Raw genomic sequence first — 24,566 nt, 5'->3', positions numbered from 1 at the left:
TAGGTGAATTACACTCAAGAAAACATGGTAACAGAAGAGACTGTCTTTTTATTTTAGAAAAAGGACACAAAATTAGAGCTGCGCACAACAGAGTTAAGTAGTTGAGGTTGATTGTAGTTAGCAGAGCTGTTCCAGTATACAGAAAGGAGACAAAACTTGGCCTTCCTGCTTAAATTCTAACATATAACTAGTAAACCCAACATTTTGCAGCAGGTTATAAAATTACACTATAGGAAGCTTAAAATTATAAACGAAGACAATATAAAACAGATCTTGTTTCAACTTCTTTCGCAAATTTGAAGATGCACACGCAGAAGAAATGAACAAAAGAGCTGAAGTAAAATAGCACCAGCGTTCTGTAGTACAGAAATGGGTAGCCTGACACTTTCTCCCACCCCCCCACCATTCTAAAATCAGTTTTCATGTTGTAAAAGTTTAGCACTTCAAGCTTAGTGAAATCAGAACTCAGAAACAAGTGTGTCCAATTCAGAAGTGCTACATCTTGCTATTGGACTGACTTCTGGATACCAAAGTTCCCACTCCTGAGCAGCACAATTAATCCCTGCTTCTCCTTGTACAAGATACTCGCAGGAAGCATCTAGTCTGCTCCCTGCACTGCACCCAAGTTGCACAGAATTCACGTTCTTGAATGAGCAGCTTAAGTGTCACACGCATGCCCCCAAACACTTGCACAAACTCAATTTTAAAGCCATCATTATTTCCACCTACTTAAAACAAATTGTAAAAGACATGATAATCAAACATCTGAAAAGTTGTTAATATTAACAGTTATTTACTTCTCCTGATGTATTCATACACTAATGCATTGTCTTTATTAAAATTATGCAGAACCTTTGTAGTGGAAAGCGTTTAAAATGCTCATCGCTCAATACAGATATGATTTGGCTGACTTTCAACCCATTATTTGAGACCTTCACAGCTCCCTGGATACTTCCACTAAGTCTTACAGATTTGCTTCTCGTAACAATCAGTATTCTGATTTCCCAACTTCCTTAACCCAACTTCCTTTGGGTTATCATACCTCAGCGAGACAGGAGGGACCCCTTCTTTCTTCCCTCCTTCAGCAAGAGGGATGTGAAAGAAGGGAAGAAAAATCTCGCAAGTTCAGGGTGGGGCAGAAATTAAGAACGGTCAGCAGTTGGACAGAAGACCTAAACATCACCACTTGTTAACAAAAATCAACATATAGCATCTTCTGTGAAGTCTACCACCAACTCAAATTACTGTTTGCTACTAATCAGTCACTATTTTACCTACTTTTCAATACTTAGTCAAGTATTAAGCCCTTATTAAGTACAAATAAAGTCCTCCAAAATCACTGAAACTGTACTTGTTTACACTTCAGGGGAATGTGTCCCATTTCTTATGTCTTTTTCCCTTTAAGTATATCAAGGGGGGAAGGAGTCATAGAGGAGAAGCAGTATGAACTGTGGAATATATACAACCACCTAGCATAATACTGTCACTACAGTATCTTGTGTAGACAACTCTTCCATAAACACAACAGTATGTTTAAACATAAGGCAAATGGACGCTGGAGGCCACTAAACAGCTCATTTGTGTATTTCCTTTTATGAATTAAAAGTCCAATTTCATTTAAGTGCTGTAACAGTATTATGTGTTAGGATTACTTTTAAGAACTATATTTTTAAAAAGCTTTTGTTATCGACACTTGTCTAACAGTGTTTAAAGAATTTACATTTTTATGCTGAAAGTGTATTTTTTAAAAAATTATTTCCAGAGAGACAGTTTACTACAAGTCTTAGCACAGCTGATTGAGCTGGTGCTTCGTCAGAATTGTAATCTGTTAAGCAGCCACTGTTTTTACAATCCTTAAAACAGTAGAACTCCCAAGGCAGATTTGTCAAGAAGCTGTAAACAAATGATTTTCCAAGACTTATTGGCAATAAAGTGATCTTTAGTCCTTTAGGACTTAAATTTCTCTGCCAAACTGGAATTTTGGAAACTGTGGCATCTACTTCCAAATTAATACTCTGGAGCAGTTCGGAAACTTGTCTCTGAGGAAAAGTCAAAATCTATTTCCAACCCAGACTCATCAGAATTTGGGAGAAAATTAGGATGGGAGTTTAAGCCTGAATGCTCCTGCATGTTAGCAGAAGCATTTTTCATAGCTGAGTGCATGAAGCATGAAGATTCCCAGAGCCAGGTTTCAAGGTCTGCAGAAGAGCGAGGCATTTTAAGGTGGCAGTATGAAGAATGAAATTCCATAGTAGATGGGACAGTTTGACATTTTCTTAGTGATGCATAATTGTCTTTCCTGTTAAAAAAAAAATAAACCCAAAAAGATTATTAGTGTTTCTATGACGTTCCTATTACTGTTCAGATGTCTGACAGGGAATCTTCATATAAGGAATACTACTAGAGGAAAATAATTAATTCTAAATGCATTTAGTGAGTTAGGATATGAGACAACAGGAAAAGGAGCTTGAAACTGTCATATCCAAAAGAGGGGCACTCTGCCATTATGTGTTGTTCTCAGAAGTAAGTATAAAATAGTTACACTAGAAGTCACACAATTTTGATGAGTTCAGAGGGGTAGACACAGCTCGTACATTACCTCTTAAGTAGTCCTGATCTCCCCCCAGCTATCCACTTGGAATATTTGCTGATTTACCAATCACAGCACTAACAGAACATTAACAAGAATAGTCTCAACATTTACAAGTTGAGTAGCAAATAACAGTCGTTCAACTTCCCAAACGCCATCTCTGCATTCCACTTTACATCTAGTTTATTATCACCAACCTGAACAGCTGGGACAGAACTTTCCTACACTCTAAAACAGCACCTGAATCACCAGGTTAGTCTTTTCCAGTTTGAGAAACAGAAAGCTGAAGTTGTCGCCTAGAATACCCAGTTTTTTCTTTAAAGTTCTCTCTCCTCTCTCGCAGTGCTTTTGGGGAAAAACCCACAACAATGCGCAACACCTCCTCTCACACACAAACACAACTCACCATACACACACTTCAACACTAGTTTCCATACCTGAACTTTAGGTGCACTGGAAGATACCATCCACCAGGTTAAGTTTCCTAAAAGGATTTTCAAACTGTAAACAGCGCAAATTTTCATGAGATTCAAGTTTGATTCCAAAACAGAAGCTAGATCTGGTGACAGAAGGGGAAGAGCATGAAAAGGGGAGGGGGGGATTACTTTCTGCAAAAGCAGCAGTAAGTTCTTGGTGGATGCTGAAACGAAGTAAAAGCCCACCAAGAGTCACCTGTAGAATATAATGCAGAATTCTACACACAAAGCATTGGGATCTAGCTACCTGAAGAGGGAATCCACTTAAAGGAAAGCTTCAGAAAACTTGGAAGTTTGACAGTGTCTACAGGTCAGTGTGAGATGATCACCTTGAAGACGCTGGTCTGGGAAGACCATAAAGGCATACAGCAAAAGCCACATGACCACCATATTTTTCTTGTGGTTTTCCAAGAGGAAAGAAACAATGATTCTGGTTAATCACGACTCAATGACCAAGTAACCCTCTGAGAAGGTAGATCTGAGACAGACTCGTGATACCGTGCCTTCCAAGCACCCATTTCAGATGAAGAGTCTCACAATGGCTAAGGCTGGAATAGCAGCAACACCAAGAACCTGCTGAATAAGGGTAAAGCAGGAAGCTGACTAGACCCAAATCTATCATGCAAAGGAGTCAGAAATATCTTCAAGAAAATAAGGAAAAAAAGACACTGGATTACATGTGGTATCAAATAATCAAAGAGATGACAGTAAGATGATAGCAAATATATACCAAGAACTACTACATTTCTGCTCAGGGAGATGGCCTCAAAAGCCAACTAGTGTTACACAAGAAAAGGCTTTAACTGATTTCAGAAAGGGAGAAGAGAGAGCTTATTTGCATACAGGAACTAAATGCTGCTGAATTCTGGATAAAACTGAATATTGTAAGAAAAAAAGTATCTTTAAAACTTTAATATTAAAGCCACCATGTAATACTTCCAAAGGGGGGAAGGAAACACAAGCTTCAACCTCATTAAGTCTTCCATTAAGCCAGAACCTTTAACAGCAAGTTTTATTACTCTGTGCCTCCAAGGGATAAAGGGTATGAATTGGATCTTTCATGATGCCAATCCAGAACCTGGCAAAGCTTCTTATGACTAAGTAGGATCAAAGAGATCTCCTCAGACATATCAAACCTGAATTTCTGATAGGTCATTGTATAGCACTGCCAGGGTGAAAAAGAACATTTTTATCTTCCTCTTTATCTAATTTTATTACTGAAAATAGGAACACAAAAGCTCAAGAACTCTTGGCTTGAATAAAAGGGTATTTTTCGTTCTAATTTAAAAATGTGCTGCGTATAGAAGATGGAATGTTCTTATGCTTTAGTTGAAATAACTGTTGCAGTTAAGTCTCCAGTGCTACAGCTATCTCTTGGAAGCTTTTATGAAGAATTTAAGAATTCTGTTCACTCCTAATAGCTTTTCGCACTAATTTGTCTGCCCCCACACCCCCCTTCTTCTACCTCCTACCCACCAATTCCAAATTAATATTCATTTTGTGGAAGTTTGCAGAGCTCCTTGGGCAAATACGACACTCCCCAGCAAAAGGTGAAACCGTAACGGTATTCTTAGATTCATACAGAGGTGAGTTGTCACAGATTCCTCCATATACACAGTGCTACAAAGTTTTAACAGAAGTAAAAATTTGAAAGGCCAAATCTCACATCAGTTTGGTAAGGGATGCATAATGAACCTAGTTACAGCCAGGTTAGAGCAGAGGTTTCTCTTCCACAGAAACAGAGGTTCCTAAAAACATTCCATATGTCTTATTTTAATTCTTCCCAACTATCTTACAAGACTGTCCTTCATATTCATCTGCTTTTTAACTTACAACCTTTCCTGTCCAGACTCCTAAGGGTCTAGTCTTTCTCCAGTATTTTCCAGTTCCTACCTGCTACATCTGATTTAGAACATCCTGAGCAACCCTTTCCTCCTGATTGCTCCAGCTACTGTGGAGCAGAGAAGAAACAAAGTCTTTGTTCTCAGTCCAATGCCTGCTCCATAACCCATCCCTGTCTGCAAACAGCGTAAGCCTACCGATAGGCAACACCTCTTCATGTACAATATGTAGCAGTCATTGATCAGTTATAAACAAGAAGCACCAGGAAATATACTTCAGAAACAATGCTAAGGATTAGAACCACTGAGAACTGTTTTGTGTCACTTTCAAGAAAATTATTAAATCCTGTTTTAAGACAGAAACTTCTTGGTACTTGAAGTTCTGGCAAAAGAGAGAGAATTTCTAAAAATGCATTATTTGCATGCAGCAGCAGTCCACTTTACCTGGATGTACAGAACAGCTTGCTTTTAGCCTGGGAATAAACTGTACCAGCAATCCGACAGAGCTGTTCCTGCATCCATCGAACATCAGCAGGCATGTCAGGAAACCAGTTTACTAACCTACAAACAAAAAAACAATACAATTGTTTTGTAAGCAGTAGATCTAATTTATATTTTTACATACCATGCCCAAAATCCAACCAAACAACACAGTTTTCATTCTCCCAAGTTAACGCCCCCACCAGAGTCTCCAGTTCTTCCCAACCTCCCTGAAATCCCATCTAGCCTACTCTCCTCTTTTCTGCAAGCCAAGAAAAAAGGCAGTACAGACCACTGGATCTCTGTCTATGCTGAGGGGCTGACCAGTATGTGTGTGCTACACCCTGCGATCAACATTTAGGAAGCCTGCGAAATACTCCTGTCTCCGAGACCTCTTTCTCTGTGGTGGGAACTTTCTGGTCAGTTTAAAGTTAGGTGGAAGAGGAAGGAAGAACAGAAGAAAAATACAGCGGAATAACAAATAGAAGGCAGAAACAGAACAATGTCACAAATGTATAGCTTTTTCCTTATGATGCTCTCAACAGAAGTCAGTTACCAGCGGGGGGAAAACCCACATAAAAATTCTGTTGACATTTGTTTCCTCCCCATCCACCAAAAAACCCACACATAAGTGACATACTAAGTGGCACAGAAACAAAATATTTTACTGGAGTTCCATGTAGTTCCACTTACAGAACATTTTGTTTTTCAAGTGTTTTCTAAAGATAGGAATGACATCTGCTCAAGGACTGGAATTCTCTTAAGCAAGCACAAAGCTTAGGGTTCATGCTGCATTTATTTAGCAAAAATTCTCCTTTATGAGGATTGAAAAATTTATAAAATTAAGCCCTGTTCCAAGAGCATAACTTTCAGTCAACCTAAACAAACCTAGTAAGAAAATGTGTATGTTGAGTAAACACTGGAGTTGCCTCCTGACTTCAGACAGAAGCTAAAGCATAAGAAGTATCTGGATAGAGTTTGAACATTGCAGAATACAGTAATAGCAATAATGTGCTCCTGGAAAGCAAAAGTAAAGGTGCTTCCTTTCAGCAATTATGAGACAGCTACTAGTAGAAAGAGTAAACTGTTTAGGCATCTTCTTAATATGTTTATCTAGCTTTAGCCTATTGGGGCTATTAGGTAGAAATAATAGCCTTTGAACGGTTACCACTTGAATTCTAGAGTACCAGAATGCCTACAACACTGAATAAGCCTTCAACAAGTAAATTTCCAAAAGTACATTAATTCTAAAATAGTTCATTAGAAGTTCCTTACCGTAAAGCAACAGAGTAAGCAGACTCCACTGGCAATGTATACGGCAGCATCAGATAGGATATAACCCGCATTGGGAAGAGTTTAGAGAACTGAGTGTAGAATCCATTCTGTTCTTTACAAGCTTCCTGCAGTGCTTAAGAATGATTATTTTTAAAAGTATGTTAGACTATTTGAAAACAGTTGAAATAATTTGCTCAAGGTTTAGTAATCTTCAGTCAACATTATCAAGTGTTACTGAATAAGGGTCAGATAGAAAATGAAAGAATTAATCTCAAAGCACTCTTAACGTAAACATTCTCTGTGTTATTTTAAAACATAGGAAACACAGACTCATACCACAGGGACAAAAGGCATTACCCAGAACTTTTATGCAATAAGTCTAAGAATTAATTTGTAATAAGAGGATATAAAATTCACCTCTCCAAAAATACTTATGTATTTTAGATTGCGTTCCTGTCCTGTCGAGAGACTCTATAACTCTGAGGAGCTTGTATAAATTCTGGAGTTCTACAGATTCCAGTGGTTACATATAGTTGTAAGAAATACCACACTTCAAATTTTGCACTGGGATCGCAAATTTCAGATCTCAGTTCTGATCAGCATCCACAAAAGAAACTTGGTAAAAGTTACAAAGACATATCAGAAGTGGGTTTGGTCTATTAACAGCTTATTAAAAAGACAGGAAAGCCAAAGAATTAGAAATCCACAGAAATATGTTTTAAAAATAAGATGGGGATAACCAGTGTTTGGATTTGAGGTTCAACTTAGGTGTGAAATACATGTTTACAGAAATACTGTGCATGTACAAAGTTTATCCAAAATCAAATGAGAATTCAATTCATGACCCTGCAGTGTTTAATGTACCTCCTTCCTCCTGCTTCAATCTTATTACTGTAGCTAAATCAAAATGTACATGTTCACATGTAATAAGCATTTGAAGAACTTTTTTGGGTTGAGCTAGTCTCTAGCATCACAGGCAGTTATAAGATTAAACAAAAAGCATCTTATGCTAATCGTAAGAGTAAACAGGGGAAAAAATAAATCGAAGTTTGCAACTCAAAGTAACAGGAAACAGTCTGTAGCATATACCTTTACGAAGTCTAGGAGGTAGACTCTCAAATATGCTCTTCTCCAAAGGCCATGGATTTTGCTTCAGCTGGTCATTAAATACTGCCATTTTCAAGGTTTCTACTCTGTTATTTTCTGTCATTTTTTTTTTCTTCATGTTGTCAACATGCTGTGGAGCCTCATGAGGATTTCTTTTTGTGAAGGACAAGTGGATATAAATTGAGTCATTCAGAATACCTGAAAGAGTCAAGAGCTTCCACTTAGGCTTGATCCACAGGTCTTCAGAGTACCTGTGTAGTACCTGTAATCTGTTTATCTGTACAAAGGCCTGTCCTGAGGGAACATTATCTACACAATGTCAAATACACTTGCTCTTATAATCCCACAAACTTTTAATCATGCTGATGAATACTCTTTTGCAAGTTTAGGTCTTACTTTAGAACAAGTTCTAAAGGAAAGAAAAAAGTGATTAATTGAAACTGCACTGGAAACTTGTCATTTACCAAAGCTGTTTTCCAGCAAGAAAGCCAATGATTTAAAGGAGAAGAGGAAAACTGATTTAGTATTTATTTGGAACAACACACCTAAACCACTTAAGACATTTGTGAAATTCGACATGGCAGGTATCACGTGAGTACTTTGAGGCACTGCTACAACAGGGCAGAGAAGGAAAGCGAGTAGTGTACAATACTGTTTTTAAGATATATCCAAAGTACCAATCTAAATCAACATCAGTTGCCTTGCAAAACTGGTGCCAATGAAGAAATAGCACTGATAGTCACCTTCAAAACAAGTACTAGGTAATGATCACAAAATGAAAAATACAAGAAGGGTATTTATACTCAGTTTCCAGAAAATGGTTATAAAGCTATTTTTATATACAAACTACCAAATTTGACTAGGATTTATACCTACATACAACACAATCTGTATCGTACTTACAATTACTCCTAAAATACAAATGTTAAAAGAATATACAGGAAATTTAGCAAAAAGGTTATCTGAAGTGTTACAGATGGGGAAAAAAATTAGTATCTACAGTCAAATTCACAAGAAAGGAGGTGCATAATGAATGAGTTTGGAAAGGTTATAATTATGACTGATTAAGCTTGAAAGCAAGACAAACCTGTGACAGAATAAGAACAAAGGTGACACAGGATCAGTAGCATGAAAAGGAGGACAACAGTGCAATACACGGGGGACGGGGTGGGGGAAAGACACCAAGGAAGAGTTGCAAGGAATCTCAGATGTTAGTGTCAGATGGAAACATGCAGACAGGAAACTTGCAGGTCCAGTACAGCAACGCAACCTGTTTTAGCACAGACAACCACAAATTATAGGCCCTTTGTATAGCTTATGCTTTTAATCACCTGGTAGAAGGTATAAAGCATTAAATATTACTAAGAAAATCAAACTCTTAATGAATGATGATCTTTAACATTTAAGACAATTTTCCCATGAAAACTTGACATGTAACGTTTAATTGTAACAGAATATCAGCAGTGAGCACATCAATCTATGACTGTGCATTACAGTACTGCAGCTGGTACTATCTGTAGTACTGCAAACATCACATTTCAGTTTCCATTCCTCTCATCAGACACAGTACAAATTTGCTTCTGTAACCAAAGACTACAGGGGCTAGGCGTATTTCACCCTCGATTAACTTCATGCTATTATCAGGTTACTGTAACTTGTTTGTCTCAAAGTATGCAGAGAAATAATATTTATTAATATAAAATACATTACTAGAAATCTAGGAGTAGAGTAGAACAACTTTTCAATTCTTCTTCCTAAACTTATCTGGGTCCCCAAAACTGCTACATTACAAGTCATCTTCTTCTAAAGTCTTTCATGATACAGAGTAAGGATTTGTCTGTGACTGAGTTTATATTGTTGTTAGCCAGCTCCCAGTTCTGGACTATATGTCTTTACCTAGAAATACACTTGAATGACAGCAAAGAGGAGGTCGTAAGAAGATACAGGTTTCACAGGAGGGGGAAACAATAGCCTATTCCTATTCTTCACAATTAACACAAAATAAATTAATAACATTATTTCCCTAAATTTGGGCTTCTTTGGTAATTTCACTTAACAGTACCTTAACATTCACTTCACACAAATTTGACAAAACCCCAAAAGTTCAATTTTTGTGTCGCAGCACAATTTAACCCGGGTGAATAGTTACTACAATTATGTTATTTCTATGACAGCTAAACCTACCATGATCTCTTCAAAAGCCTCAAAGACCTAGCCCCTTCTTAGCTACATATAACTCCCCGCACTTTTTTTTTTAACTTGGGTTGAAACCATATCAACAGTAATTATCCACAAGTGTAACATACCATTCTCTTTCAAGAATTTAAGAGCATCTGAGTATCCTTGCTCACAGATCTCTCCTAGTACCTGCAAGCATAGGGTAAATTAGTCAGACAAATAAAACGAGATTCAACTTAAGATCAACACACTTTGCAGAATAAAAAGCCACCTCCACCCACCCTCCATTTTTAAGAAAAATTTACATTAACAATTGCTATAATTCAACAGACTTAGCTTAACATGCCTGCTGTGAAGATAATACATGATCATGCATACATGAACTTATCTTTCAGCTATTACAGATGCACAGAATTATTCACCTAAAAGGACAGCATCCTAATGGCTTGCAAGAATTCCCTCCCTTTTTGTTTCTTTGATTAGCCTTTCAGCAGGTGCAAGCAACAATGAAACAGGATGGCTTGGAGTATGCCAGTTCCCCTCCTTCCCTCCCAGTCCTTTCCACTTCCCAAAACTATGAGAAGTCAGCTGTGCAATTCTCATGCTCAAACTCAAGGCTTAGTCTTCCATATGAAAATATCTTTCACCAGATGCAACACCAGCTCACCTACACAAAAAAAAAATAATTAAATCCTACTTAAGTAGAATTTAACAGTTTTCTTCAAGTGGTCAAAAAGCCCTCACTTAAAAAAAATTATATTTATATCAGTCAGGAACGTTCATTCTCCTCGGTAGGCTATCCCAAGCCAAATGGCAAGATCTGTTTTCATTTGTTCAGCTTCCACAATGGGAATTCAAGAGCATTTCCTTCATCAGATCCACAATTAACAGTGCTTAGCAAAGTTTAAAGGCAACTTGCCTGTGTGAAGTATCAGTTCAGAACTTCACAAAATCAGGAAGCTTTAGAACTTCAAGTTCTGAAGCACCTGGTCAGCAGGTTAAACATGAAAGGACTACAAACTGACAGTTATTAATTTAGCAGTGTTGATTTTATGATTGAATCCTGAGGTAATTCCCAAATAAATACTGAAAGCCAACAGCAAGAAATGCATTTCTAGTCTGAGACTAAAAATAAGACGACAAACTATGAAAAAAATAGAAAAAAGAAGAGAAATGTCACCATAAAAATTTATATGACTAGATGAAATGATAAGATTACTGTAACTTTCTGCAAAGGGAAGGCTTTTATATGGAATTTTAGTAGATATATATTATATATATACGCATCTATACATATAAAATATATAGACTTTAGTAACTGCATGAGAACAGTGACTTACCTTAGGTTCTGGTGGAAACAGTGCTTGTGTTAAACGATAAAGGTTCCCCAAACTGAGCTGAATGCTGGTATTAGTCACGTTCATTTCATGAAAGTTGGCAGAATTCCCCTTTGGACAGATATCACACTCCCCAGCGAAAGGCGAAACTGTGATTGTATTCTTAGATTCATAGTGAGGTAAGTTGTCACTGATTCCTCCATCCACGTAGCGCTAACAAAAATTAACAGAAATAAGAAGTCCCAAAGGCTGAAAATTTCTAACTAGCAGATTTCCCATGCAAGAATTACAGAGCATTTAGGACTGCAACAGAACACTCTCTGCCTGCATTCCCAGGCTAAACGTTTTGAGTAGCATGGTTTGTCCTCTAATACCAATAAAAAACATTTCCATCTATAGTTAGATGACTATCTATAGATAGACTAAGAGTATTCTATTTGGGATTTTTCTGTATGTTTAAGAAAAAGCAAGTCCATTTTAAAGTTCACAATCCTACACAACACACAGAGAAAAAGTAGTACAGTTGTGTCTGCCTCCTCTTCCCCAAAGGACAGAACGAACCAAAAAGCCGCCAAGGTACTTCTTTAGAAAGAACAAGTAAAAGAAGAGCTCTCCACACCAAAGCTCAAATTCTGTGCTATTAAACCCTTCAGTCAGAATAACAGTAACTTAAAATTAGTCTTAGTAATTAGAATTTAAAATAAAAGCATCAAAAATATTTGGAAATAAAGAAACTGCAAGTAAAAATGGACAATGCTTTAGAAACCTCGCCAACAGTCACCAATACCTATTCTACTTTGTGTGCAAGTTTAGAAGTTCTTCCAGGTTATGCTTTTGTCTCCTGTGCATTGAATTGCCCATTTCTGTAGTTTTAGTACATCACCATCTCAGACATTTTAAGATCCAAGAACTGAAGAGTTCTGTGTGAGGGTAACTAATCTACAGCGCAGCAGCTGCTACTGCTAAAGGCAACTCCTCCACTTGCCCACAACAGCCACCTTTCCAGCAGGGCCAATTGTAGGTAGTTTGCTCTGCCAGTGGCAAAGACCACCAACTTTGCTGATTTAGTGGCTGCATTTTCCTTCTTCCTCAGTAGACAACAGACATAACTTGTAGGTCCCTGTAAAATGTAAATGTAACAGAGCAAGTGACTTGAGCAGGAGCAACCTGGATTACCGGTTTCACATGCCTTGATACTGACTCCCCGACCATTCTGAGAAAAAAAATTTAGGAATTAGGAGGACAGCTCAGAGCACTTATCCAACATGCTCTTGGACACTCTTTAGACCCAGCAGCATGCAGATACTGACAAATTTCCTATAGGTGTATAATGCAATCACCAATTGGAAGTATCAAGTACAATACAACAGGTTGGGCCCGCAGCCTTCTCGTGAAATTATTAAAAGGTAGAAGTACATGTCTAAGTCACTGTTCTACAGAGGTAAAAAGTTTTAATTATTTAGTTTCTGCCTATCTGATCCCTTTAGTAATTTTTTAATCTAACACCATTGCTGTGTTTGAGAAGGGAAAAATACCCAAACAAAATCCACCATACCCAGAACATTCACAACTGGCAGTTAGATACACTTATTGCAAGTTATGTTTGTCTGTCTTAAAGCGTACAGGCACAAAGCACCAAGCCAGTGAACAGCCAGATGCTACGAAGTTTATATACATGACATTCTGCTGTGTTTAAACCCTACAGGAGTCACGCAAAGCACATGCGACTGTGGTATTGTTGCCAAGTTGCATCAAAAATGCCTCCTAAGCATTAAAATCATACCAACTAATTGCAAAGATCAAAAGGATACAATGATTCCTTCCTTCCCCTTCCCTCAAAACAGGACCAAATAAAGCATCACTTGCACGTTTTCGTACTCTGAACTAAGCCTTTTAAAATAACATTGTTGTCTGGTGACAAGAACTGAATAGCCAGATTAGCCTGGATCCACCTAAACCTTGGATTCAGTCCAATGTCCTGTTTTCATAACACCTATAATCTGGAAGAGTTTAAGGAGACACACAAGGTTTAGAAGTACAGATAAAGAAAAATCCCTATACAGTTGTAATCACTTTTGCTTAAATTTCAGCATGAAGAAGAAAACACATTTCACATCTATCCTTGACCTTTTAGCGCTTCCAAACTGCCATAAGAACAGGCTGTAATCAACCACTGTGACAGATGTTTTGAGTTTTCTTTCAGTATTCTTCCCCTCTCCTTGTGGAAGGGGCACCAAAGTTGGAAGCAAAGCAAACGCAAGTTAATACAGCACTGTAACAAAAAGCTATGAATGTCACTGCCTTGATTTGAAGTGCATGTCTGCTTCCAGAGCTGTTAAAACAACACCACCAATCGACACCAACTTTTCTACCGTTGTTGCCCCTTTAACGGGGGATTTTAGAAAACCCAGTATAGCCATGAAGTATTATGAGGTTTTGTAACTCATAGTTCTCTGACTAGACTAACACACTGACACTCTACCTTTAAAAAGCAACCTTTCTTACACTCAATACAAATGACAGAAGACATTAAACATCTTTGTTTATATCTAACTGAACACAGTACTTTAATCCAGTTGTAAAGTGGATCTACCTACAGCAAGAACACAAAGATACACAACAAACTACCTTACAAGATCAATTTTTTTTAAAGAAAGAAGTGTAAGTGACACTGCCTACAAATTTGTGCAGATAAATGAGCATCGCTTTCTTCAATTACTATTCATCCTTAAGTTAAACACTTGCTAGCTTAGAATACTCTTCTTTTCATTTCTGCATCAACAAGCAAGCAATTGGGGGGGGGGGGAGGGCAGGAAGAGAGAGAGTGTGTGTTTTGCAGAGTGGAGAAGAAATAATATGTAACAGATATTCCTCACATTTAGTGTTTCCTTGCTCTTTTGCAAAGTTGTAACATACAGCTACCATACTAGAAGCTATGAAGAAGGTCTTTATTTTACAGTAGGATAACTGAAAAAACATACGCATTGTCTCTATAATATTTTCAGAATAGCTAGAATTATTAACAAAAGAGACTTACCACACCTCTAAATGATGGTGGAATTAGGCCACAATAAATAGGAACAAATGAACTACAGATTAAAGCCTGTAGGAAAATGAGACCATATATATTAAATGGTAACTGTTGTATTATTGAAATTATAAATTATATTTATCTCTTTAGATGCTAGCAAAACCAACCAAGCAAGCAACCAAAAAAATCCCCAGCAAGTACACTTCAATAAAAAGAAGTGGGGAGGTTATTATCCAACATTATTTTAAACAGGATAAGGGTATTGCACATTTCTTTTTTAGAATGTAACTGTGCCCCAACTAAAAAATTGTAAGACTCACTAAAAGACTGTTTCTAGAAATGCTAATTAGCAAGGAAGTTTATGATTGTTCATGCAAGCTATGTATTTTTTGAGTAAACAAAGTAACTAACTAGGAACACAAATATCAGCATTCTTGGATCATATTAAACTAGCTTTGTAACTGATACTAAGAATTTTAAAAAGCTATTTGACTGTTCATTGATCACTGCTTTTATAAGAATGACCTTAAAAAAAGTCTTACTCATTAAGGATATAATTTCATTAGACACACTGCAGTTAAATGAATTTATCCTTTCTATGATTGATCCCTCACACCTACTCACTAAAAGTTTGCTGATACATTGACTGGGAAAACTATTAAGTTAATTTATTATAATGAAATATGACCCCATCTTGAAGATACTGTCCAAGTCACAATATTCAAAACTATTGAAAAGAAATCCAATGGGTGACATTAAATGGACTTAAGATTACAGAAACTTTTAAAAGTTGCCAATAATAAACGTACCTGGACAACTTCTTCTTTAGAGTTAAAATTAGATATCAAAGCATTTTTACCATCTGATACTCTGGTTAGTGAAATACACAGTCTGCCCGATGACAACTGGTGAGTGTTTTCTGGAAGATTTCTCATCAGTCCATCTCTTATTATCTTTATCACATTAAAGGAAGGATGAAGAGGACCAAGATTTCGCTTTCTAGCTTCTTTGGCTAATGCCAGAACATCTGCACAAGCCTGAGCTGAAAATAAAATGCATTTAATTTAAGAACAAATATACATCAACAATCAAAAAACAACACTCCCTATAATAAAGCACTAGAGCCAGTAATGAAGTCTAGATCTCTAACTTTTCTCTCTGACTGCTAGCATGAAAATTCAAGAGCTTTTTAACAGATAATATAACTGTCCAGTAGTATTTGATGGAGTTTAAGAATTTTCTGCAGAAAAGAAGTCACTTTAGATGTTTAAACAGAAATCCTGGTGAAGACCCAGCCACTAAGTTACTTATCTTTGATTTATATGCAGGCTGTAAGGTGTAAAATACCAATTTCAGATGCTTCCATTAGGGGTTATCCCATTCCAGAAACACATTATTTAAGAAAAAAACCAAAGATGAGTGACCTTCTCTAAGTATGTATGCATGGACATATTCCATATTCAACATCCATAAAAACCTACAGTGTATGACACACAGATTTAGGTCCACAGTGTGTCTGCTGAAGAAGCAGAGCACCTGGGTTCATCACAGCACCTGGGTTCATCACAGCTAGCAACCCTTGCTGGACTTTAACCAAACTTAAGGTTTCAGGGCACACTGATCTTCATTTATACATAAACACAATAAAGGGCACATTAAATGTGGTAAGGAGCATCAGGAATGAAGTTTTTAAAGAAGTGCATAAGGAATGTGGATGAGATCTGTAGCACCTCTCACACAAGCCTCCACCTAAATAGGTGCATTTTTACCAATATGTAACAGACTATAATCGTTTTTTCTCCAATTAAATCAGCATTGGGGAACTAGATCAAACTACTACAGAAGACACAATTGTTCCCAAAGAATACTAAAATCGTTGTACCAGCCACACACCTAGTAATAGTAAGAACAGCAGTCCATCTACCCGCAGTGTTTTGTTTGACTTTTTAATGTCGTGTTCCTCCAAAGCATACTTTGAGGAAACTGCCCGATAAGCTTGTCAACTTGGTAGAGGAAAGGGGGTGGGGAGGAAGGTCAAAGTAGCAGGTTATTAACCTGAACGATAGCTACAAGGTCATCTAAAAATACTTCCAGAACTTGCCTATTTTAACTTACATAGACTCTTTCTAGAATAGACAAGATTCAACTTAAAGTTAAATGTGAGCACTGCACTGGAAACAACTCTGCTTAAGCTTTTGAGTTTAGATTAATTTCGCAAAATATTATCTTTGTACAATGTCACTTTTGACCCCTCAAATAGCAATACCTAAACCTTTCTCATTTTTAACACAGTAAACCAAGAGTCTACGTTCAAAAGAGTTATCTCCCAAAAAAATCTGAGGCATCAGACAAACTCCATTTTTACCACTACAATTTTTTCCCCTTGCAGAGTGAAGCCTTGGGCCATGAATCCACTGATACCAGTAGTCTGACCCCACCTCCCACCCCAGAAGACAGCAAAAAGTTTAGGCACAGCTCACTGCTCATGGTCAAACAGATGCTTATGTTCGTAAAACATATTTTACATGAAATTAAAAAAATGGCACAAGTCACATTCTGGCAAGTGAAGAAGTTATTTCCAAAAGTGGCTATGTAGACAGTTCTGTTTCTCAGGCACTCAAATATAAATTACCACCTCCCTTTTTTTATTAAACCGATTTATCAATGTTCAGTCTTGTAAGCTTTCTAAAGAGGGGAATCAGGCATGTTGCAGGAGTCTGAGGTAATGAACTACCACAACTCTGCCCAGGAACAGCAGCCTTAGCGCATACATTAACGTCCTCTTGCAAAATTAGTACATTTTTGAAAACTTACACACCAAGTGAGTTGCTTGTTCTAAAAACCAGACCAAGAGCACTAGGTGCATGGACACATGATCAAATACACACGCTCACTTCTCTGCCAGATCTTGACCCTGTTTTTCTAGCTAATGTCCTGTCAAACTGAAGCTCAAGCCATTACTTCAGTTTGAAGCATGGTAACACCTTCACTTATTTGCACTACAGGCCTGCTTCTGTGGAACGAAAATAAACTAGTGCCCGCTACAAAACCTTGTGTTGTGATTATTTACCTCTCACCATAAAAAATGTCAAGTAAATATCAGCACACTTTCCGTACCCTATTAAAGGGCAGCAAAACTAAGGACCTCTAACAGTTTAGATTTGAACGCCTCATTTCAACTTCCTTTCAGAAAATAACTACCCATCAAAATGAAAACTGATTTCACAGTTTACCCATCTCTTCCACATACAAGAATTTCTACACTTGATGTAGTCTGTAGGGAAAAAAATAAACCCAAGTTTACATACTTTGTTTACCGTAACCTATTTTAAATATGAGAAGGGCTCCTAAGGAAAAAAATCCACCAAAACCAACAAAAAAACCCCAACAAAACAAAACAACAAAAAAGTGAGAGAAAAGAGGAAGTTGTGTCTACCCAAGAGTATGTGATATTAAAACACTGAAAATTTAAAAAGCTGTTAATTCAATAGACTTCAAAGTATTCCAATTGTTTTCCCTTCTCCTTTCTATCCTCAACAGGACTAAAATACAGCCTCTTAGGCTGGTGTATCAAAACGGGATCTTCTCAGAAAGCGACAAGGGGCTAGAGCTCAATCAAGTCAGACTAGGATTTTAGGCAGATCTTGGTACATCTGTTTTATTTTTGAGATGCAGGACAGTTAAATAAATTAATATTCCTACTAGATGTGAACTGTTTCTAGTTAATATTTCTATATTCCTAGTTAGATTTCTATACTCTTATTTTTAACAGTTAAAAATTCGTTTCCCACAGAGTAAAACCTGACAGCCTATTTACGGCCCCCACCAAACCTGTTCTCTTTAGTTCCCCATTAGAATGGGTGGGCACATCGCCATCGAAATACCAGTCCTCCAAGACATCCATGGGGAAGAGCTAACAAGAGGAGTGCAACTTCACAGTTCCAGTTTGAAACAGCCTGGAATGTACTTTATCCTCATAAAGTCACCTCTAATCTTCTCCCTCTACCTTCCCCCAAATTCAATGAAGGAAACTTCTTTCTCAATCTGGAAAAGTACACTTTCTTTTTTCATCCGTTCAATGCCTAATGTTTACATTTATTGAAACTTGAAATTCTACAGACTCTCAGTTTGCCTATCCAACACGTAACATGAAGCACAAAGAAAACCCTTTATTTAAAAGTCAGCCACAAATCTGTAAGAGAGGAAACATACACATCAATTTTAGTCAAAAACCCTGTTCATATATATATATACGCACACTCAAGAGTTTTATGTGCACCAACAAGCATACTAATTCAGGGCTGGATCCAGTGAAGTCTTGAACACCTCCAAGGACGGAGATCCCACAACCTCTCTGGGCACCCATTCCTGTATTTTACCACCCTCATGTTAATCTTCCTTATATTCAGAATTTGCCCTGTTTCAGCTTGTCTGCTGCCTCTCACACTTCCACTACCCATCTCTGACAAGTGTCTGCTGCTGTCTTCCAAGACAGTGAAATGCAACTGTGAAAATACCACATGGTATTGTGGACTTATAACCACAACTGCAGAAATAACAAATACTGTATATTAAAGTATATCAACGTAAGGGAGGTATACAATATGAACTAATGAAATAGAAAAAGTTATTATACCACAAAGTGTTTCTTTAGCGCTTATTTACAATCCTCCGCTTTCACAGAAACTCAAAAAAATAACAGCTAAAAAGATATAGAATTAACTAAAAGAAAATACATTCTTAGTTTTACAAATCTACAACGATTGACAGATTTTAGAACATGGCTGGTGTTGAACTGTCTTCCAAAATTCCCAAGTGGGTTTTTGTTTATTTAAAAAAAAGTTTTACAGAAGAAATACACTTATCTGTACCTTGGGCAGTGATCACAAACACACTAACTATTCTATTAGGGAAAAGCAGAAGTCTCAATTCTCATAGAAGAGAAAGACAAGGGAATAATTTGAAGTCTGCAAGTCTCAATTATTAAAATGGTCAAAATTTTAAAAGCTGTTAATAACATGTACTTTCAGGTAAACAAGGTAAGTTTTTTGTGCTTAAGAGCACTTCAAAAATTCAAAGCCACTTAAATCGCTTACAATGACTTAAGACTTAAAACTGGATACATTCTAAAAATAGATAGCTATTGTGGATAAATATGATTTGTTTTAAAAGCTGGTATTAGGCTCATAAAACTCAAGTACGTTAGGACATTACAGCAAAATTAAAAAGTTGAAGTAGCACAAGTTTATCGCTAAAGCTTTGAAGAAATTCAGCATGTGTTAGACATCAGCGGCTAAGCAGCAAGGCCAAGCATTTCACAATATTACTCTTGCACGTAGAGAGAACTTCTGTTCACTTCAGTCAGTATTTATCCCTCAGAAATTTAAAAGCAAAACTCAAACCGTCTCCAAATTCAAAATAAGTATTTGTTGTTTTCCTCCTCCATCTGTAAGTAAAATGAAATGTGACTTTACAAAGCCTTCTAGTTCTAAAGCTGTTAAGGGTACCATTAACAAAAACGGTCAGTGTTGAATCATGAACTAGAGAAGGTTTTATTCAGTGGATTTCTTTGGTTAAAAAGAAAATTATTTTCACATTTCCAGATATTTAACACGCTTTTTTACCTCCATTCCAGTCACTATCCTAAACACTTTGGTATTTTACTTGTATTAAGGTGGCTTTAATGCCTACCGTATCTAACTCACTAGGATAAACCTGCATTTGGGTTCTCATGAGCTCAAAATAGGTAAAAGAAAGGTATACTTCTCCTACGGCTAGAAAATATGCGCTTATTTCACAAGAGAGACTATATTTAGTTGCGAACTAACATCTTTTATCTGGTATAAATACAAAACAAGATTAACCCTATTACTTAAATCACAATTAAAATCAGTGATTTTAATCAATCCAGTTTCTAATCATATACCTAAGTGACCTATGCAATACACACTGCGCACAGATTAAAGAGGAAAAGCATGTTAAAGCTAACCTAAGCCCTGACCTTAACTCCCTTAGCCCTACCCCAAGAAAGGGGAAGCTTTAGAGGAAGCAAGTTAAAGCTGACTGGAACTCGGTGCGCAAAGGTACCTACGGCAGAAAAGCGCTATTTCCCGATGATGGGTAAACGGTGCGTTTGAGGCCGACGGCGGGGCGACGCCGCTCCCCTGCCCCGCTTCCCGCGCTGCCGGCCGCCTCCCGCGGTCGCTGAGGGTGAGGGCGGCTGGCCCGCCCCCACGCGGGCCGGGGTCCGTCCCCGTGCCTGAGGTACCGAACTCCGGCCGCCTGACCGCGCAGGCGTGGGGCTCGGATGAGGCACCGCCAAGACCGTTTCTTGAGCCCGGGAGGTTACCGAATGCCCACCCGAGGTGGCGACACGCTAACCGCCGCCTGCCCCTTCCCCTGCCCTCCAGGGAACGGTCGGCCTGCGCGCACTGCGCTCGGAGGGGAGGCGTGCGCGGCGGGACGTAAAGGAACAGGGGAAAAAAGGCAGCCCGGCAGCCACTGGGCCATATAACCTGCTCGAATTTAACACCACAGAATTGTCACACTCCTCTTCGGGGCAGAAAACGAAGCGAGACAGCGCCGCCCCGCCCACCCCGCGGCTGTCCCCGCCAGCCCGCACCGCCGGCTCCCCGGGCCGGGGCGCTGCCCGGGGCTGTGCCCATGCCGGTGCCGCACCTGCCCCTTCCCGCAGGCCCGCTCCCCGCCGCCCGCCGGACCCCCCGCTGCCGCCGGGCTGACGCAGAGAGCCGCCGGACCCCCCGCTGACCCAGAGAGCCGCCTCCCACCAGCACGGCGCCGGCCAGCGCCCCGGCTGAGGCGCCGTAGATGTGCCGGGCGTCGCGGATGACATGGGGGGCGCGCTCCTGCAGGCAGGTGGCGGCGCCGATGTGGTAGACGCCCAGGAAGCCGCAGCCGGCGAACGAGACGCTCCAGCCGCCCTCGCGGTCCAGCATGGTCCCGGCCGGGGCGGGCGGGCCGCCGGGCACAGCGCTGCTCCTGCCGCCGCTGCCGAGCGACTGGGGCGCCGGCGGCAGGGCCGTCCCGCGGCTTTAGATGGCGGCCGCGCCCGGCGCCACCGGCCGGCGCAGCAGCCAATCCCGCGCGCCCCTCCGGTGGCCCCCGGCGCCCCAGCCAACCCGGGCACAGATGCAGACGCCGCCCCGCCTCCGCTCGCTCCCCCCGCCAGAGGGAGGGCCAGGGCCGGGGCCGCGGCCGGGGCGGGGCGTGGTCCGAGTGCCCGGGCCGCCCGCCAGGCCCGCCCGCCGGCTGGCGGCCCCGTGCCCGCCCGGGGCGCCCCGCACGTGGGGCCGTAACGGCGCGAAGCGGGGCCCGGCTGGGGCAGGAGAGGCTGCGGTGCGGCCGGGCGCGCCCTGCCGCCGTCCGGTGGGGGAGGCAGGCAGCGCCGCGCTCTGCTGCCGCTTACAGCCGCGGAGGGGCGGCGGGGTTCGGCACAGCCACGGCGCGGGCCCGGGCGGGCAGCGGGAGGCGGGGGGCCGGCAGTCACCGCGGCAATCACCCCGGTTATCCGAGGCTCACAGGAACAGATCGTGCCAGCCCGTGCTGTCACTTGTATTTCCTGACCCGCTGTAAGAGCCAGCACTGTTTAGCAATCCTGTAATAAAACTTTTAAGAAAATTCATTATGATAATACATAGCTTACAAAGGGAAGATTAGAGAATAATCTGCTTTTCGTGACTTGAGATATTCAGAAAACTTACACAATTCTGTGCGTTCATGTTCTACCAACACTTTACAGAGAGAATTTCAAGCAAAATGGCAAAATATCATCTGCAGTCTAGAACAGCGTCCCCAAACAGTCTCAGTCGTTCCCAGCTGTCTGATCCATCGAAACCAGGCAGACTTTTGGGGGTCTCAGTTTTTAAGCACCTGAAGAGCTTTAGAAAACCTGAAAGCTTGAAATAGGAACTGTTATTCATACACGACTCCTCTCCATCACCACAAATCCCCAAGTTTCTATTAGGCTACGGCTGTAATGCTGATAGAGACTTCATGGCTCAGAAGGGAATTCACAATTACCTGGCCCAGCGGGGAGCTCCTCCCCCCAGCTGAGCTGTGAAAACAAACTGAGGACAACATGTCTGAAATGTTCTAGGATGTAATTGCCTCACTCCGGGCTGCATAAAAGCTCTTTAGCTACCTGTGCTCACCATCGTATCCTAATATTGGGATTTAAAAACATCTTAAGAGTCCAAGAGGAGCTCATACTTTCCAAATACAGAGGTTGTGTTGTGCAATTTTTTTATTTACAGAAAGCACGGGAAGAGAGAGCAGGATTCAAGCTCTCTTGAAGCAATACTGAGCAATCACTAAATAGTTCTACGGCGGACATTGTGAGCAAGCCTCAGACAAAACAGCATGATGGGAAACTCTAAATTCTATCTTTAAGTGAGCACCACAAGCATTGGCCATGCTTCCAGTTCTCCCACCTCTAACTTAGCTCTCTAGCCACCTGTCTTATTGGGCCATGCATCTTCATCCATTCATCATTTTACCATTTCAATGAGCAGAACAGAGAGTGTCCTAATCCCAATCCTGCCTGTCATTCGGACACTTCCCTTCATTTAGGGAAGAGGAAGGTGTGAGACTGAATCCACTTCAGTTCACAGGGAAGGAGAGAGCTGAAACCATATCCTACACTTCCTAGAAGAGTCCTGTTTCATTAAAAAGGTGACAGTGACCCCTACCTTTTTCCATTCTTTTATAAAGGAAAAGGCCAGCCACCTCTGCTGTATTTCGTATTCTCTCCACATGTGTTCTTATGCTATTTACTCAGAGCTTAAGTGCAGGAGAGTACCATTTCTTAATCTGTATTGTTGGAAGAGAGACACTAAGGTGTTCAGAGAGGGGCATTTCTGAACATCTACAGAAATTTGACAGGGGGAGCCAATTAAATGGCAGGGGAGCAGGGGATTTGCAGAGCATTATCCCATCATTAGGTTTTTTCAGGGCTAATCTCAATTTTGCCAGTAGAGATCAACTCCGTTTAAAAATATTTTTTATCCCTGAATAGTCACTAGAAGGCTGTTCCTGAACCTCGTTTCTCTAATAGTTAGGAGGAGTCTTACTTCTACTGTAAAATTACACACAGCCAGTTAATAACCACCTGCTCTTGCACTTTGTCCTTTTCCATTAGTATCTCCTATATGTCACACTCAGTGTTTGGAGTGATAAGCCTTATTCCCTGCCAGCCATCATTCTGTGATTCTCAGGGAGCTGAGCTCCTCTAGCTTCCCTCTCATGAGAAAGGTGCTACAAACATTCCCCAACCAGTGTTGTAACCAGTCCTTCAGACAGGTTTCACTAGAGCCTTACACGGTCTTTGCTAGGGAAGCTGAATTACTGGTTCTGATTACTTATAATCATATAATGATCAGCTGATAAATCCAGGTCTTTCCCCATCTCAGCTTAGATGATTATTTTTTTTTTAAAATGTATGGCAGTTCCCCAGTACACAACACCAAGTCTGTTCCCAATGCTGGATCCTCCTTCCTGCATACGCCTTTTGTTTTCAGTACCTGTTTTTACGTCTTAGGTTGCTCCCTAGCAGACCTTGCAATTTCTTCACTACATCATCCCCATCTTAGCAAACAGCTTCTCGTGCTGGAAACAAAACAAAACAAAAATCAGCTGAGGTACATACAGACAGGATGGATCCCACTTCCCTTCCCAGGAAAAGCAGCTGTCTCATCAGAAAGGTAGATTAGTTTGACACGCTGAACCTTTGGCTAGTAACTGGCTATCTCATCTCCCTTTTATCTCCAGGCCTATAAAGATAATTGTCCTTCCTCCCAAAACCTGTTCTAATCCCTTCTTTTTCTTTCAGTTTTTTTAGGTGTGGGTTTTTTTTCCCCTCACATTTTTCAGTTTATTCGTTTATTTCCAACTGCAGGTTTTACTGCCCTGCACATAGCTGTTTAGGATAAAGATCCTGGAGCTAGCTCTAAAATCTGGGACCTCTGAGAAAGCTGATGCAACCTCGTCACAAGCACTACCAACTAACCCTACTGCAGTTGTACAATACGCAGTTTGAAGATTGTCCCATTTATCTCAAGAATCGCGACACATACTATGCTGCAATCTGTGTTGCAGGCATATCCCAAATTCTTTACTGATTCCAGTCCATAATAATTTCCCCATAATTCCAGGAAAATACAGACAGACCTGAAAGGCAATGTGATGAAAATCAAATATAGTTTGATGGGGGTACAATCCTACCCAATATCTGGT

The 24,566-nt window shown here is 40.0% G+C and overlaps 1 protein-coding gene across 6 annotated transcripts; it reads right to left on the bottom strand.

Annotated features, from left to right (window-relative positions):
* Positions 1-28: 28 nt before the first annotated feature.
* LOC101917296 (patatin-like phospholipase domain-containing protein 2) lies at positions 29-21,401 on the bottom strand. 6 transcript variants are annotated; one of them, XM_055808397.1, is made up of 10 exons: positions 21,085-21,400; positions 15,125-15,357; positions 14,322-14,387; positions 11,288-11,497; positions 10,076-10,136; positions 7,752-7,967; positions 6,663-6,795; positions 5,352-5,468; positions 3,028-3,091; positions 2,085-2,299 (listed from the first exon to the last, which is right to left on the bottom strand). In XM_055808397.1, the coding sequence occupies exons 1-10, from the start codon at positions 21,269-21,271 to the stop codon at positions 2,219-2,221; spliced, it is 1,368 nt and encodes a 455-aa protein (XP_055664372.1). In that variant the 5' UTR covers positions 21,272-21,400; the 3' UTR covers positions 2,085-2,218. The 6 variants fall into 6 exon arrangements, with proteins under 6 accessions (XP_055664369.1, XP_055664370.1, XP_055664372.1 ...); XM_055808398.1 differs by having other exon boundaries at positions 2,167-2,299; positions 3,028-3,149; XM_055808399.1 differs by having other exon boundaries at positions 2,167-2,299; positions 3,028-3,074.
* Between the last annotated feature and the right edge of the window lie 3,165 nt (positions 21,402-24,566).

The sequence above is a fragment of the Falco peregrinus genome, chromosome 6, assembly GCF_023634155.1.
Source record: "Falco peregrinus isolate bFalPer1 chromosome 6, bFalPer1.pri, whole genome shotgun sequence".
Lineage (NCBI taxonomy): Eukaryota > Metazoa > Chordata > Aves > Falconiformes > Falconidae > Falco > Falco peregrinus.
Note: the sequence above shows the minus strand (reverse complement) of the source record. Positions and strands in the feature narration are given on the sequence as shown.

Excerpts from the sequence above, each read along its gene's own strand:
- LOC101917296 (XM_055808394.1), bottom strand. The coding sequence starts at position 21,271 with ATGCTGGACCGCGAGGGCGGCTGGAGCGTCTCGTTCGCCGGCTGCGGC. Across the intron at positions 15,358-21,084 it reads GGTGGGAGGCGGCTCTCTGG|CTCAGGCTTGTGCAGATGTT; the intron begins GTCAGCGGGGGG and ends TTTTATTTTCAG. Across the intron at positions 10,137-11,287 it reads TGTTTCCACCAGAACCTAAG|GTACTAGGAGAGATCTGTGA; the intron begins GTAAGTCACTGT and ends CTATGCTTGCAG.